General features: G+C 47.4%; 1 protein-coding gene across 1 annotated transcript; it reads right to left on the bottom strand.

Annotated features, from left to right (window-relative positions):
* Positions 1 to 12,523: 12,523 nt before the first annotated feature.
* Positions 12,524 to 17,130, bottom strand: MAGEA1 (MAGE family member A1). The gene is made up of 3 exons (XM_016942856.4): positions 17,027 to 17,130; positions 14,143 to 14,215; positions 12,524 to 14,067 (listed from the first exon to the last, which is right to left on the bottom strand). Exon 3 carries the CDS (start codon positions 14,000 to 14,002, stop codon positions 13,073 to 13,075), a length of 930 nt encoding a protein of 309 aa, XP_016798345.1. The 5' UTR covers positions 14,003 to 14,067; positions 14,143 to 14,215; positions 17,027 to 17,130; the 3' UTR covers positions 12,524 to 13,072.
* Positions 17,131 to 17,516: the final 386 nt, after the last annotated feature.

Below are 17,516 nucleotides of genomic sequence, written 5' to 3'. Positions count from 1 at the left end.
ATGTACCCTCTAAATATATATGCCGGCTATGTACCCACAAAGATTAAAAATTGAAATTAAAAACAATTTACAAATTTCACTGTTATTTCTTTTTGGCCGTTTAACTGGTTGTGGCAAATTGCATTTTCAGGAGTTGGCCACAACACCATCTTCTCTCCCCCATGCTCTTCTTTCCATGTGACCTTGACACTGCTTTTATCAAGGAGTGGAGCCCATATGTCCTTCTCTTGAACTGAGGCAGCATCTGAAACTGCTCAGACTGAGAGAGGACCACACAAGTGATGATTTGTGTCTGGAGAGACTAGGTCATAAAAATGCTATGAAATCCCACCTTCCAGCTCGCTTAGCCCTGTGATCCCACTAGACTTCTACTCCATCTGGACTGCTACTCCATTGACCTTTTCCCTGTTCCTCTATCCTTGAGAATTTCTTGTCTTCTCAGATTCAAAGTCCAATGTTTCTGTCAGTCACCTCCCAATAATTTCTTGTGCATTCACTGCATTTGTCAGGAAAAGTCTTATTTCTAGAAAAAAAAAAAAAAAACTTTTGCATTGCTGGCCCCTGTCCCTGTGCCTGTGGAAAAAATTACTTAACATGGCCAGTGTTTACCATCTTGACTGTATTTGTTTTCCACCCTCAATTAGGCCCTCAAAATGGTCCCCAAGTGTCCCGTTTCCACCTGGTCAACTCATTCTCCCAACTGTGATTTTTTTTTCTGCTGCCTTTTCTGCTGTGCTCACCCTTCAAGTCGGCTACCTACATTCCCAACGCCCTGTTACACTCACCCTTTGACCCTATTCCTGTTTTTCTGACAATTCAAATGGAGACCCCCAAAACTTCTGCCATCAAACCTACAAGCTACCTGCATCTGTGCCTGATCTATTAGAGGAGCAGAGATGTCCCTGCCCCTGTGTTCTACATGTTCCATGGCCTCCTGTCTTCCAGGAACCTCATGTCATCCATTGGTTTATCCATTATCTTTCTCCTTCCTCTATCTTCAGTATGTCTTTCTTTTTGCATCTTTCTTGTTTCCATTAGCACATACTTGAATCTCCTTCAACTTGAAAACACCTGGGCGTTATTCACAACCAATGTAATTCCCACCACTCTCTTACTCTTTGTGGCAGAGTTTCCAAAGGATTATCTCTACTTGGTGCCTGTATTGCCTCACCTCTGACATTTTCTGTAACCCGCTAGAAACCAACGTGGGCCCACACATCTCTTCAAAAAAAAAAACTCTCCCTCAAAAGTCACTGGTGACCTCCATGTGACTATAGCTAATGGACATTCTCTGGCCCTCATCTCAGTTGATTCTCAGCTTCAGTCAACACTGTTGCACACTCTCCTCTTTTTCTCTTTCCTCTCCTTTTGTCTTCCTTTGTCTTCCATAACAACACATTCTCCTGTTATTCTCTTCATTTTGGCCACTTCTCAATATCTTTACTAGCAGCACCTCCTCCACGGTGCCTTTTCAAGATGGGATTCCAAGCGATTTGGTTTTACTCAATTCTCTTCCAAGTTTATACTCTCTCTCTAAACATTTTTATATAATATATGGCCATGGCTACAATTACCATTGACATCAAAGTTTCTCAAAGTATGGCTCGTGGACCAGCCTGTATCAGGATCAGAGTGAAAGGGGAATGGCAAAGCTCAGATTTCATGGCCCTATTCAGGCCTACCAAATGAACTCTGTGGGAGGGAACATTAAATCTGCATTGGAAATGTTATCCAGGTTGTTCTCATATGCCCGCACACTATTTGTCAGGGACTGCCTGGTTGACATTAACAGTGGCAGCTCAACTCCTCCATCTGGTGACTTTCTGACACCATCATCTTCTTTTTGCAAATACAGTCCATGGAGGTTAGTAAAGTAAAATGTGAAAAGTGAGAAAGCAATAAAGAACATAAAATATGGAGTATCTGCTCCATGAGTAATCCAGATTGCATTATATCATTTTACGACATATCTAGCAGCAAAGTAGAACTTGTCTATCTTAATGTTTTGAGAGTAAATCCAATGGACACCTTTCCATTCTCATCTAAGGGCAGGAAAACACAGGTATTGAATGACTCCCCCTCTACAGATCATTACGCCAAGTTTCTGGCTTCTAACAATGGTGCCAAGGGCATTAATGAATTTGTATAAAGTTAGTCTTCCAGAGGTTAGCTAATAAAAAGCCCTGTACTTTCCACTAATACAATAGTATGGGTTTTGATTCTCATTTCTCTGATGATGAGTGATGTGAAGCACTTTTTTAATATACCTGTCCATCATTTCTATGTCTTCTTTGGGGAAATGTCTATTCAGAATCTTTGCTCACTTTTTAAATGAGTTATTTTTCTCCTGTTAACTTGTTTGTGTTCCTAATGTATTCTGGATATTAGTCCCCCGTTGGATAAATAGTTTGCAAATATCTTCTCCCATTCAACAGGCTGTTTCTTTACTCTGTTGATTATGTCTTTTTCTGTGCAGAATCTTTTCAGTTGAATGCACTGCATTTGTCTACTTTTGGTTGCTTTTCTTGCCTGTGCTTTTGAAGTCTTGCTCAGGAATTCTTTGCCTAGACCATGTCCAAGAGATTTTCCTCTAGGTTTTCTTCTAGTATTTATATTTTCACGTCTTAAATGTAAGTCTTCACTCTATTTTCAGTTGATTTTCATATACAGGGAGAGATAGGTGTCTGCTTTCACTAATCATCAGAGAAATGTAAATCAAAACCTCAATGAAATATCATCTTACCCCAGTCAGAATGGCTGTTATTTCAAAAGAAAAAAATAACAAATGTTGACAAGTTTGTGCAGAAAAGGGAACTCTTACACCATGTTGGTGGGAATGTGAACTACTACAGCCACCATGGAAAACAGTATGGAGATTCCTAAAAAATAAAATAAAAAATTGTACTACCATTCGATGATCCCACTACTGGGTATCTACCCAAAGGAAAATAAATTGATATTTCAAAAAATACCTGCACTTGCACGTTTACTACAGCACTATCCACAATAGCAAAGATGTGGAATCAACATAAGTGCCCATCAATGAATAAATGTTATTCTTCCACAAAAAAAAGAATGAAATCATGTCATTTGCAGCAACATGGATGGAACTAGAGGTCATTACCTTCAGGGAAATAATCCAGGCACAAAAAGACGAATATCACATGTCCTCACTTATATGTGGGAGCTAAAAATTCTAGTTGCATGGTGGCACAGAGTTGAGAGGTAGAGAACAGAGATTAAGAAGAGTGAGTCAGGAGGGGAAGGACAAAGAGAAATGGGTCGAAGGGAGCAAACCTGCAGTAAGATAGAAGCAATGAATTCATTGTTTGATAGCAGAGTAGGGTGACAGTCCTTCACAAAAAAGTATTGTACTCAGGTGATGGACATTCTAATTACCCTGACTTAATCACTACACATTATATACATTTAACAGTGAATTAGTACTATAGGTAAGTCATGTACTTAAGTAAGCAGTAAAATAGAGACAACAAGGATACTAAGTGGAATGCAAAAAATAGGGAACCTGTTCTTGTCAAATATAATTTTGTCGTTGTCGTATTAATAAGTTCGACTTAACTGGGTTTTCCCAAGAAACTTGTTACATAGAAACAGCTACCAATCATTACATTTCCAAGTGAAGCCTGATCCTGAAAATCATGCTCTCTGCAACTCACATTTGATTTATTAGTTTTAGTGGGGACAAGAGCTTAGAACTTCAAAGGACAGGTGCTGAGTGTTATATAGGAAAAAAGTTATGGAGGATAACTGTAGATAACTTGAATCTCTGTGTGATGCCAGGATAAGGAAAAACCTTCTTTATCATTCTATTATTTTTTGTTGCGATAATAAATTACCACAGACATCTGACAGTAAACATGTATTTAGTAAACTAAAGATATCAATTAGTTATGGCGAAAACCGCAATAACTTTTACACCAACCTAATAAAAACAGCCAGACCAAGTAATTGATCTCAGGAAGCTAAAGATAATGGGCTTATGCCAGAGAGTTGAATAACCGTTTTTCTCCTTGCCAAATCCCAACCTAGTGTTACAAATATTACCTCATACAATAGGTATCTATTTTACCAAGGTGAATAATTAAGTAGAGATAACTATATGAAGCCAGTACCTAGAATAAACATATTCTCCTCAGTACTACTTCTTTTTTTTTTTTTTTTTTTTTTTTGAGACGGAGTCTCGCTCTGTCGCTCAGGCTGGAGTGCAGTGGCGCGATCTTGGCTCACTGCAAGCTCTGCCTCCCGGGTTCACGCCATTCTCCTGCCTCAGCCTCCCGAGTAGCTGGGACTACAGGCGCCCGCTACCACGCCCGGCTAATTTTTTGTATTTTTAGTAGAGACGGGGTTTCACCGTGTTAGCCAGGATGGTCTCGATCTCCTGACCTCGTGATCCGCCCGCCTCGGCCTCCCAAAGTGCTGGGATTACAGGCGTGAGCCACCGCGCCCGGCCAGTACTACTTCTTATGTCTTAGTGAAATAATTCCAGACCCCCCAGTCATACCTGGCAAATAATTGAATAAACAATTCCCAATTACCTGGAAATCTGGTTGAACGTACAAAGTTGAGTAACCATCTTTGTCAACTCTGTGTTCTTATCATCTTTAGGATTGTTGACTAGGTGCCATGAATATGGTAAGTAGAGTTACATGGGTAAGAGTTAAATACAGAATCCTCCATAAAACTAGAATAGCTGGTTGAGGGTAGAAAGAATGAAATTGCATTCTTTTCAACACTTCTGAGTTCTTGTTGGAATAATTAGTTAGTTCTGTCAATGGGCAGTAGTACCTAGGTTATTACATAGCAAGAAATAAGGAGAGATAATTAGAATAAATATTTGATGGCAGGGTGGTTAAAAAACATTATTTTCAATTAGAAACACTTATTTCTTGTAGGATTAATAAGTTAGAATTAGGTGGTACTGCAGATATCTCTATATGTTGTGGATTTCATTTCTGGGGAGAATGTATACTCAACCGATGGATTTCTGGGTCATGTGGTGGATCAATTTTTATTTTCTGAGGAACTGTTATACTGTTTTTCATAACGTTGTACCTATCACATTCCTGCCAGTGGTGTGGAAGGGTTCCCTTTCCTGCATGCCCTAAAAAGGTTCCATTTTCTACACACCCAAATACCCTTCCATGGGTGTTGGTTAAACTGTGCTGCATCTTACAATGGTATACTGCTCAGCAACAAAAAGAAGAAGAACATACTAATACACACAACTTGGATCAAACTCTAGGTTTTGCTGACAAGCGTATTCACAATAAAATAGCGAGGAAATACTCATGATTATTATAATTCTCATTTCTATCACTGGTCACAATATGGTAGCTGGGTTTTATAAGCATCCTCTTCTGCTACACATTCTGTATACCTTTAGCCCTCAGCAAGCACCTCAGCTGGTCGGGGTTCTGTGCTTGGTAGGGTAACACAAACCTTCATTCCTAAAGGGTCTAGCCATTCACAGTTCTGCCTGGATTGGGTTGTGGTAATTTCTCATTTAGTTTAATCATAGGGTATAGTAATACTAAGAGACACCCTAAGGCATCCCGTTTTCCAGACATATTCTTCCTTACCTTCATCGTGGAGTCATCCTCCAATGTCCCCCGTTTAGTCGACATCAATGACTGCATGCAACACACTTACTCCCTTCTTACCCTCTTGACTCAGAGGCACCAGAAGCCCAAAGTGGCTGGGTGTCGGTCTTAATTTCTAGTTCCATGAAATCACTGTTGTGTCTCCTGGTGGCAACATTCCTTCCTCTAGAACTAAGACCTCTAGCCAGCAGAGCATAAAGTTGTTGTGGAAACAGGAAGCAAAACATTTACTAGTGAGCCTCTAGGGGTGATGCTGAATGTTGCCACTCCAATTTCCACCCCTGGATTCCTGGACCAGTGAATCCTGGCTATGATAGAGACGACATCATATGTTGAATGCTGATTCAGAGCACATACAGCCTTCAAGAGGACTTTGCTCCAGCTCTGCAAAGTATTATCAACTAGCTGGGGCAGTCACTGTGACTTCAAAATGTCATTTCACTGTTATTTTATTATGAGTGTGTGTGTGTGTGTGTGTGTGTGACGTTAAGCAAAGATCTTTTTCTTTCCTCTCATATTTCCTTATCAGGTAACGTAAGACGCAGTGACTTTTCATCGGTATTTAAGTATTATTAATTTTACATGATGCTATGTTCATGTTATGGGATATCAGCTGAAAAAAACATCATTTAAGGATTTTACTTCCTCTCCTGAGAAAAGGATTGGTATTGGTTGTAGGCAGGATAGTTGTATCATGTTAGACAGAATTATGATGTTGGTATGGTCTTTGTTTGATGAGTAACTATGGTTTAAGAAGCTGCACATGGGTGCCAAGGTGACATGGGGTAGAGTTGTGATGATGAATTGTATGTGTGAACTTGGGTAGGCTGAGGCAGCAGGGGTCCCCCACATGTTTGGCACCAGGAACCGTTTTCCTGGAAGACAATTTTTCCAAGGACTGGGGGTGGGGTGAGTAGGGAGGTGGGTGGGTGTGGGGAGATGGTATCAGAATGAAACTGTTCCACCTCAGATCATCAGGCATTAGTTAGATTCTCATTAGGAGTGAGAAACCGAGTTCCCTGGCATGCAGAGTTCACAATAGAGTTCATAATCCTGTGAGAATCTAACGCCACTGCTGATCTGACAGGAGGTGAAGCTCAGGCAGCAATGCTCCCTTGCCTGCTGCTCATCTCCTCCTGTGTGCTGGTTCCTAACAGGCCACCACCAACCAGTACTGGTCCACGGCCCATGGGTTGGGAAGCCCTGGGCTAAAGGATGCCCAGATAGCTGACAAAGCATTATTTCTGGTGTGGCTGAGAGGGTATTTCTGAATGAGATTAGCATTCCAATCAGTACACTTGAGTAAAGAAAATTGCCCTCACCAATGTAAGCAGGCCTCATCCAATCCATTAAGGACCCAGAGAGTAGCAAAAGGTGGAGGAAGGGTGGATTAGCTCTATTTCTGAGCTATTTCTGAGCTGCAATATCCATCTTCACCTGCCCTCAGACATTGGAACTCCTGGTTCTTGTGCCTTCAGGCTCCAGGACTTACACCAGTGGCTCCTTTCCTAGTCCCTATTATATAGGTTATGTATTATATAAAAACATAATGTATTGCTTCTATTTCTCTGGAGAACCCTGACTAATACAAGCATGTGGGCCACAATCTACACAACAGTCTGTCTAATCTAAACCTACGGCCTCAGACCACCCTTACTGATGCAGCCAAACCTAATGTCCTGCCCTGGCCCCCATCCAAATTGGCAGACCCATTTTCCTACTGCTCACGCAAAGGCTCCATCTGGACAGGCACAGCACTTCCTCATCTACATACTGCACATGGACCCCGTCCTCCACACTCTTCCTCATCAAATCACCACCAACTCTTCCTCCTTCACTCTCAACTAAGGGAAAAACTTCACCTAGTCAGCAGCCTCAGAAGTCAGATCAATAGAGATTGTCTCCATCAGTTCACAGTCCCTCACTTCCTAAAACACTCACGTGGCTTTCCACCTCACCATCTGCCCCCACCCTGACAGACTGAACTAAGAACATTGCCACTTTCTTTTGTTTTCATGACTTGGTGTTTCCTCAGCATATGTTCAATAAATGGATGAATCAATGGATGAATGAGTAAGTGAGTGAGTGAATGAATGAATGAATGAAATTACCAGGGATGGGAATTCACTGATTCAAATCTTGGAGTCTGCCCCATCTGGGCCTCCATAAAGAAACGCACAGTTCCCTCACCTGTGCTCACCTGAGTTCACAGTTCCCGTGGAAACTTCTATTGAGAGGGCTACTACGGACGCCTCCTCACCAGGCCCAAACACTGTCATGGAGGTGAGGATGTTCCCAGCAGGATGGTGCATGATGCTCCCTGCATTGAACCCTGCACATCCCCATCAGTTTAACAAGGGAAGGTGCCAACTCCACTGGGTTTCCATCCAACCTGCCTATGTCCACACCTTGGGCCAGCCCTCTATCCCAGCCAGTGTGTGAGGGCAACACAGGCCAGCAATCACAGCGCCGGGACACCTGCTCCCTTGTGCGCCAAGAGCTCAGAAGCCACAGGAATCCATCTGAGGCAGGGTCACCACCTGGATCATTTTCAGCGCACGTCCACACCCAGCCCTTCATCTGCAGAGTCTCGGCTGATTAGTCTCAGGGCACTCTTCCTCCAATTTCCCCTCCATGTGGCCACATGCCCCCTTCAACGGCTCATTGGCATTCCTGGCCCATCTTGGCAGTTGGTCATCAGTCAGCAGCCCACTCACATAGCCCAGCCTCTATGGACGGTCCCCAGGGGATAAAACTCCAGCCCCCAGCAGGCATGAAGACAGCTTCCAGCCCTGGAACGCTGGCGAAGGTGCACAGGACCACTGGAGGGGTCAGGAGAGGGAGCTAGCCCAGGATGATGCAGGGAGCCAGCCAAGCTCTTGCTGAGAGAAGGAAGGGGAGTCTGAGGCAGGGTGGGGTGTCCAGCATGCCGCTGGTGCATTCAGCCAATAGGCCTGCCCATTCGGATCACACGACCCCCTCCAGCTGGTGATGATGGTGCCTGGATTTCCCAAGACTATTTCTGTTCATTGTCCTGTCCTCCCTCCTCCCTTCCCCCTTGCCTTCCTCAGGTCCCTGCCCCCACTGGGCTGAACTCTGGATTCACAGCTGTGAATGCCAGCCTGCCTGGGGCTCTGTGGACTTGGTTTCACATGTGGTCTCTCTCATGGACGCTGGCAATTGCTCTTCCCTGGATCCTCCCAGTGCCCCTCACGGGCTGAGGATCTCCTGTCTGCTGTCCTTCCCTGGCACCTGTTCAGTCTGCCACCCTTTTCACTTTAACCCGATGTCCATGTTATACATCTTTCTTATAAGAAAACACTCATGCTTGCCCAAAAATTTATACTCAAAGATGTTGATCTTATTCTAGTCATCATATAGCAAATGAGAAACAACTTATGTGTCTTTCAGAAAGAAATAGCTTAATTAATTATGGTGTATGCCTACTTTAGAATTATAGAATGTAATTTGAAAAGTGAGATAGATCTATATATGTATTGTTTAGAAAGATCCCACATCCATTTTATAAACTGACAAAGGTTAGTTGCAGTTCAATATGTACATCACTCTTCTTGCATGTTAAATAAAAACGACATATTGCTGTACTTTATCTGTCCATGAAAAGCCTGTAGTCGGCTGTAAAATAATACACAAGACTGATCATTGTGGTGACCTCTGAGGAGCGGGTTAAACTGTGGAGGAACTTTGTAAAGGGGAAATTTGTGTATTATCTATATTTCTATAATTTTTGCCCTAAGAATATACACAGTACAACCTTTTAAGTAAAAATATTTATACCTAACAACAGAAAGAGTAGCTCTGTCAGTTTAAGTAACTACTAGTTAATGCAACAGACAAGTCCTGAAATGTGAATAGCCTGACACAACTCAAGTGTATTATATGCGCACCTAAGTTCTGATGCGGTTTGGCAGGGGCTCCTCACTCTCACACGACCCAGGGATCCGGGCTGCTTCCACCTTATGATTCCATCATGTCAAAATGAAGCTGCCCTGTTTACCATTGAAAGGAGGGAGAAAGTGTGGAAATGGCACACTGGCTCTCACATGCCGGGATGTGACAAACACCTCTGTTCATGTTTCGGTGGCAAGGAAAAGTCACGTGACCCTTCCTAACTGTAATTGGGCCTTACTGTTCCCATGTGTCCAGAAAGGGGAAGGAGACAAGATGTGGGTGAGCATTATAGTCTCCCCCATAAACTGTTACTTAGTAGCTGCACAACGAAAAGCTAAGGCAGGTGGATCACTTGAGGTCAGGAGTTCGAGACCAGCCTGGTCAACATGGCGAAACCCCATCTCTACTAAAATACAAAAATTAGGTGGGCATGGTGGCGGGTGCCTATAATCCCAGCTACTCAGGAGGCTGAGGCAGGAGAATTGCTAGAACCCAGGAGGCGGAGGTTGCAGTGAGCTGAGATCATGCCACTGCACTCCAACCGGGGCAACAGAGCGAGAATCCCTCATAAGTAAATAAAGCAATTATGATTATTTGGTAGTATTTGGCATTACACTACCCTTCTCATTTCTCAAAGGAGTTTCTGAAAAGGCCACATTTGGCTTGAAGTTCTCCAACTTGTTTCCAGTGCCTAATATGTGAGCAATGCTTTCAAATATAGGATCACAACTAACTGTCCAAGAATCTTGAAAGTCTCAGCAGGAAGCCTTCCCTTTGCATGACCCTTTGAATCCTGAGTAGACTGCAATTTTTTTGTCCATTTGATTCCAGGTCAAAATCTTAACCTGTGAGTTTCTGCTACCCTCCACATGCCTGAACTCGTGTCAGGTGTCTCTAGGCACACTGAAAGCCAGTATTTTCCTGCGAGGCAGTTAAACAGACAAGCAGCAGTAGAAAGCTGCTTAATTATTCGTTTTCCATCAGAGCAGAAATGTCTTCAAGGAATCAGGGCCTCCAGGGATTTAGGAATTCAGTAAGTACATGTTTGTTCCACTGATTTCCAAAGCTTCCCCTCATCTAATACTCATGAGGGAGGCTTTGGTTTTAAAGCATTCATCTGTGTATGTGCTCAGAGGTAAACTCCAAATAAGACACCCTGTTAAGGTCCAATTTCAAGTATCAAGGTGGTTCCAAAACCTTCTAATTTCATGGCGACATCCCAAGAACGCTTAGATAATATGGTGAATCAGACTCTACTCAGCACATTCATAAAGCACTTGGACAGTGTACTGAAGATAAGCAGAGTGGTAACCAGGTGTGTAAACATCACTATCCCATGGGAATTCAAAAGGGGTGTTGATATCACATAGCTTCCTGGGTGAGAGATGGGACATCCAGAGGACTTCTACAAGGAAAAGGAATGTGGCCTGTCATGGGGTGAGCAGGTTATTCTGGGCTGTTCTGTGGGGACCAGTGACAAGCTGGTCAGCAACCCGTGTTCCAGAGTGAGACAGGACACATGGAAGTGGCCAGGGGAAGCTCACTGCAATTCGGGAAAGTGCTGGGACTGGACAGAAATGCCCACACCTTGGCAGAGTCAGCTGTCAAGGAACCCAGTGCACACCAGCCTCAAATGGTGTTTCATTCTCACTGTCACCTTCCCCAGGCCTGTTTTTAGTACGTTGGCCTCGGGGTCCTTCTTTTTGTCACCAGAGACATATGGCACAGTGTTGAGAAGAGAAAGGAAGTATTACTCAGGAGGTGGGCCACGGGCTGGGAGGAGTGGGAACAACATGGGCTCTATAGGAATTCAGGTCCAGGATCCGGTTCCAGCCCTGTCCCTTACTAGGCATGTGATCCTGGGAAATACCCAAGCCTTGCGTGCCTCTGGTTCTACATCTGTGTAGTAGGTGTGATTAGACCCTTCCGCTAGGACTGGTGGAGTGCCTGCCATGCAAGTGAAGCACCTGGCTCAGGGCCTGGAGTAAATTACAAGTTTAATGGCTAGCAGGTGGCTGTTATTGCTAATATTATTTGAGCCCAGACTCTACCACTCTGGGATTTTGTTGTTGTTGTTCTCCAGGACTTATCAAGAATATACAACTTAATAGGACATGGAATAATTAACCAAAAAGGGAAGTTTCATCCATAAAATTCAGTAAAGTATTTCCTCTTAGAGAATGCACTTCAAAATTTGGGTATGTGAGTTTCCCTAGCCGGATGCAGCTCAAAGATCGTAGAATTTGAGTCAAAAACCAACTCCTTTCCTCTCTCCCACAGACCTTTCCATCCAAACCACTATTTTCATTCATTTTGTCACCACACGAAATCTTGCTTACGACTGGCCAAATTGCACGTGAGATAACCTCATTAGGATGCCTTTTTAATAGAGTCAGCCCTGGTCCTCCCAGCCAGGCAGAAAAGTGCCTGGCCAGTGGCTTCTGGGTCTCCCTTCCGGGGAGATTCACGCTTCTCTCTCAGGAAACGCTTTCGGATGATGAGTGTCCATCACGCAGCTCTTGCGCTGTGTTCAGAAGCACTGGCACAAAAGCACAGGACACTTTCCAATCCTGTTCAGGTGGAGACTCCTCTGTTCATCCACCGTCCGAAAGAAACTCCTCAGAGCAGCTTTCCATTCCAGGCTTTTCTCTCACCGTCTGAGAATCTGGCCCTGGATCCACCCAAGATCATTACAATCAGCTCCCTCAGAAGGAACTGCAGTTTCCCAAAGCCCAAAATGCCCCAGCTCAGGGCATTGACACTCCACCACTCTCACCCGGAGCCCCACACCCTCACCCCTCTCTCACTTTTCCCTACATCTTTAGAGGACATCTTGCCACCTCGATTACGTGACTGCAGCTCCTAGACTCTACGACCCTATGGGTGGGTATGAGTCTGGCTTACCTTAGCATCTCCACTACTAACCCAGGGCCTTCCAAAAAGCAGATGCTCAGTGCATGGAGAAGAAAAGAGCCAGTGAACAGGAAGAATTCTTTATTCAGATTTAATTTCTCTTACATTCTCAAAGAAGCCAAGGAAATCCAGGTATGCATATATCTTTAAAAATTTTACAGAATAGACTGAGGTATAAGGCAAGAATTGACTATCTCTTAATTTCTTTAGTTCTTTATCTCATCTATTTTACTGCTCATTTTTCGCATTTCTAAGTACTTATTCCACTGCTGTTATTATCCCAATTCACAAAATAGAATGGATTTCCCAATCTGAGTAAAACACAAGACTCTTACCCCTAAACTATATACACAGAAGTATGTGTGACTGCTGTCATTCATAAACTTGGATGCTGAAGTTCATTCAACCATCCCTTAAAAAAAAAATTTGAACAATTCCAAAAGAGAACAAAGATAAATCTCCAAGTCACCCAATAGAACAGAAACCTACTACTGAGAACACTGACCGCTCTCTTCAGAGTGAAGAATGGGCCTCATGTCACACGAGGCAGGGGAAGCTGCTGGACGCGGCCCTGGAAGGTGCACTGGCCCAGTCCCCCTCCCACTGGCCTTGGCTGCAACTCATGCTCACACTCCCTCTTCCTCCTCTCTCAAAGCTGCTTCACGCAGGGATGGGAAGAAAAAGCGAACTCTTGCACTGACCTTGATCACATACTCAAGGACTTTCACATAGCTGGTTTCAGCGAGGGCCCTTGGACCCCACAGGAACTCATAGCGTGCGGGATCACTGTCCGGCACCTGCCGGTACTCCAGGTACTTTTCCTGCACCAAATCTTGGGTGAGCAGCTTCCTGGGCTCCCCATAGGCACTGTGCTCCCTCCCATCATACACCTCCATCACACTCAGCTCCTCCCAGATTTCCTCCTCAGGAGCATGGCCGCCCTCCATTGCAATCATGACCAGGACAATTATCAGGAAGCCTGTCTTGGGCATGATCTGATTATCTCCCAGCAGGCCATCGTAGGAGAGACCTAGGCAGGTGACAAGGACATAGGAGTGGCCGGTGGGGTCTGCTTCCTTCACCTCAATGCCAAAGACCAGCTGCAAGGACTCAGAGGCTTTGCCGAAGATCACAGGAAAACAGTGCTTGTAATTTTTGATGACACTCTCCAGCATTTCTGCCTTTGTGACTGGCTCCCTGGCTCGATATTTGAGGAGCAGAAAACCAACCAAATCAGCCACCTTCTTAGTGATTACTGCTCGGAACAAGGACTCCAGGATACGAGAGGTGCTTGGCCCCTCCTCTTCACGGCTGCTGGAACCCTCAATGGGTTGCCTCTGGCGAGTGAAGTTGATGGTAGTGGGAAAGGCGGAGGCTCCCTGAGGACTCTGGGGAGGATCTGTTGACCCAGCAGTGGGCACCTCCTCCAGGGTGCCCAGGACCAGAGGAGAGGAGGAGGAGGCGGCAGCCTGCACACACACCAGGCCCAGGGCCTCTTGTTGGGCCTCAAGGGCTTCCTCAGGCTTGCAGTGCAGACTCCTCTGCTCAAGAGACATGATGACTCTCGTCAGGGCAGCAGGCAGGAGTGTGGGCAGGAGCTGGGCAATGAAGACCCACAGGCCTGGGGAGAGAGGGAGTGTGTGAGAGGCCTCAGCTGAGAACTGAACCTTGGAGACTCTAACAAAGGCCTACTTACAGATCTTCTCCTTGGTGCTCCTCTGTGGCCTCCAGGGAATCCTGTCCTCTGGGTTGGCCTGTCCCCTGAAAACCTGAAGGAGGAAGTGAGAGGGTACTCAGGGTACAGCCGGCCAGCAGAGGTCGATTCTACAGGACTGACAGTAGGGAGGTGAGGCCAGACTCTGTGGAGTCCTATGTGTCCTGTGGCAGGTGGGGCCCTTGGTGTGCATTCAGGGCAAACATTCACTGCTGGCACAGCCTGTGCATCCTCTGCTCTGTGACCTGAGGATACTGTCTCAGACCAAGGCCTCACTGCCTGGTTCCTGGAGCTCCTGGAAGAGGAATCCACGTGCCCTCAGGGTGCAGACTGCAAGCACAGCCCTGGCTTCTCAGTGCTACCAGGAGAGTGGGCTGGACTCTGTGACATCCCCACTTTCATGCAGTGGATGACCCCCTCTGTTCTCACACAGGGCCCTTATATTTTTCCTGGCAGGGCCTGGATCCTGCCCTTTTGCTGGTCTGAGAAATCCAAATCAAGAGTTCACATCCATGATAAGGAATGGAAGGACAGGAGGGGACAAACATCTGGCCACACGTGCCTAGGTCCTTGGGGAAGGGCAGCAAGGGATATCAAAATTCATTGGAATTAATGTGTCCTGGATGAGGTGCCCGCTTGGTCCTCACCTTGACTCCTGGCAGGGCCTGGGACGCTCCCTCTACTGACCTGAGTGCAGCCTTCTCAGACCAAGGCCTCCCCCTCCCTGACATCAATGATCCCAGGATAACGGAAGGACCTCGGCAGACGGCCCAGCCCATGCTCTCTGGGGTGACAGCAGGGGCAGGGCTGATTTCTGTGCAGTCTCCCTCAGTGTTCTGGTCCTGGGGTACCCTCAGTCCTCCCTCATGTTCCTCACCCGAACGCATGGCAGATCCTGGGACCGCTCTGTCTTTAGACCAGATGGGGGTCCCTACGTTGACCTGAGTCACCCTCTGAGAATGAGGTCCTCACCTGCCCCAGATCTGAAAACAGGAGTGAAAAGAAGCCACATCCTGGATGAAGTGTCCAGGGCTGACCCCTTTGGTTCTGGGGTGAGGATTCCAATAGCCTTGTCTGTCTCACTCATCTTTATTCCTGCCAGCGCCTGTGCTTCCTCAACCCCCAATTCCCTGACATGAGTAGACATCCCCCCTTTACCCCAAGACCCCATCTCCCTGAGGGCCCCCCAACTTCCTGCCTGTGGTACAAGTGAGACTGGAACATACCGCCATCCCTGATCTGGTCCCCCTAGAGCTACTAAAAGGGGACAGCCAGACTCTGTGGAGTCCCTTCTTTCTGAGCCGGGGATATCCCCAGTCCTCATGAAGGGGGCACATCTTGGGCCATATGGATCCTGGAACTCCTCCCTCTGTTGACCTGAGGCCCCACTTCTCAGACCACAGCTCTGTCCTGTCACCTCAAAGATGCAGGAAATATGGGCCATATGTGGCCACCGTGCCCTGGACCTCTCAGGGCCGAGGTCCACACTGATCTGGATTCCAAGGTCCCCTGAGTCCTCCCTCCTCTTCCTCCTCGTAAGCCTTGCAGGCCTGGGTCCCACCCCTATGCTAATCTGAGTCCCCATCATTCTGATTCTTGAGGCCAAAAGTGGCAGCCTCAGTCTCAGACAGGGGTGCGGTGTCCTAGGGTGCTGGGTCCCCTGAGGCCTCCCTCATCTCGCAGTAGGGCCCTCCCTCTGCTCCCCTGAGGCCCTGTTCAAGCCCCTTCCCTCCATCAGCCCTGGATGGGGACGTCAAGATCCGAGTGCCTGGCCGCCATTCCCGTGGCTTCCGTGGGTTGACAGCAGGGATTCTGACAAGATGAGGTTGGGGGTAGGGGGTAGGTATGGGAATGTGAGTGGGGTGGCGGTGGAGATGAGGAGACAGGTGTGGGTGGGGAACCCTCAGTTCCCTCCCAGGGTCCTGACCCTAATGCCGGGCGGATGCCTGGACCTTGATGCCTGGGCCCTGCCCTCTCCTGACCAACCCTGCCCCGGTCACATAAGCTATGACTACAGATTGCCCTGTGGGTTAAGTGGCAGTGGGACGGGACAGGGGGTGGTCCAGCTGAGACATCTGTCCTGGCCGGGTGGTCCAGGGCTGGCAGCAGGGGTGGTACTGGATCATTTTGGGGCCATCTACCTGGGGTGTGTGCCTCCTCAGTCCTCCCTCAGCATCTCACCTTGCCTCCTCACAGAGCCTAAAACCACTCCCCTCAGTGGATCTCAAGCCGCCCCTCAGAACCATTAAGTGAACCTGGCTTCTCTCAGATCTGTGAGGTTCAAGTCAGTGGTTTCACATCGGGCCATCCAGGGCTTCCCTGGGTTGAGAGCAGGGGCAAACCGGATTCTGCCAGAATGGGGGAGGGGATGGGAGTGGGGCACATGAGAGAGATGAGGGTGGGGTTGGGGGCAGTGAGGGTGAGGTGGCAGAAGGGTTGGGGCTGGTGCTGGGGCTGGAGGGTGGTGGTCAGGTGACGGAGTAGGAGTAGGGATGGGGGTGGAGGTGTAGCTGAGGAGATGGGGGTTGGGTGGGGAATGGGAATGTGAATGGGGTGGGAATGGGGATTGGAGTGCAGTCTTGGGGGCCCACAGCCCTCCCTCTTGGGTGCTGATCTTGATGCCTGGCAGAGCCTGTGCCCTGCCCTCTCCTAACCAGTCCTGCCCTGGTCACAGCAACCTCTGATTCCAGAGCTTGGGAAGAAGAACCTGGTGTCTCTCAAGGCTTTTGGAGCAGGGGTCTGGGGGCAGCCCAGGCTGAGACGTCTTCCCGCGGGTGGGCCAGGGCTGGCAGCAAGGGCGTCGCTGAAATATTTGGGGCTCTCTATTTGGAGTGGCGGGGTCCTCAGTCCTCCCTCAGCCTCTCACCTTGCCTCCTCACAGAGCCTGGGCCAGGTTCCTTCGGCCGAACTCTACGCCGTCCCTCAAAATGGAAACCTCGCTTCTCTCTGCCCCGCAATGCGCAAGTCAGTGGCGTCACATCCGGGCACCCGGATGTTCCCTGGCGGGAACCGGATCCTGCCTGGGTGGGGGTGGGAGTGGGCGTGGGGGTGGGGGTGGGGGTGAGGGTGGAATGGCTGGGCGGATGGGCATCAGGGTTGAGGGATGGGGTGGGGGATGTGGGGTGGGGGTTGGAATGACAATGAAGAGGGGGTTGGGTCACGGGAGTGAGCATTGGAATGGGGGTTGGGTCACGGGAGTGGGGTCTTAGGGACCCTCAGCCCTCCTTGAGAATCCTGAGCATGATGTCTGGCAGAGCCTGGACGCTGCCCTCTCCTAAGCAGCCCTTCCCTGATCACACGAGCTCTGACTTCAGAGTCGCCAGTGGTTTAAGCAGCAAGGGGGCTGGGGGTGGCCC

This window comes from Pan troglodytes, chromosome X (assembly GCF_028858775.2).
Source record: "Pan troglodytes isolate AG18354 chromosome X, NHGRI_mPanTro3-v2.0_pri, whole genome shotgun sequence".
NCBI lineage: Eukaryota > Metazoa > Chordata > Mammalia > Primates > Hominidae > Pan > Pan troglodytes.
The sequence above is the reverse complement of the archived record's forward strand: the minus strand, read 5'-3'. Positions and strand labels throughout refer to the sequence as shown.

Coding starts and splice junctions, on each gene's coding strand:
- MAGEA1 (XM_016942856.4), bottom strand. CDS start 14,002: ATGTCTCTTGAGCAGAGGAGTCTGCACTGCAAGCCTGAGGAAGCCCTT.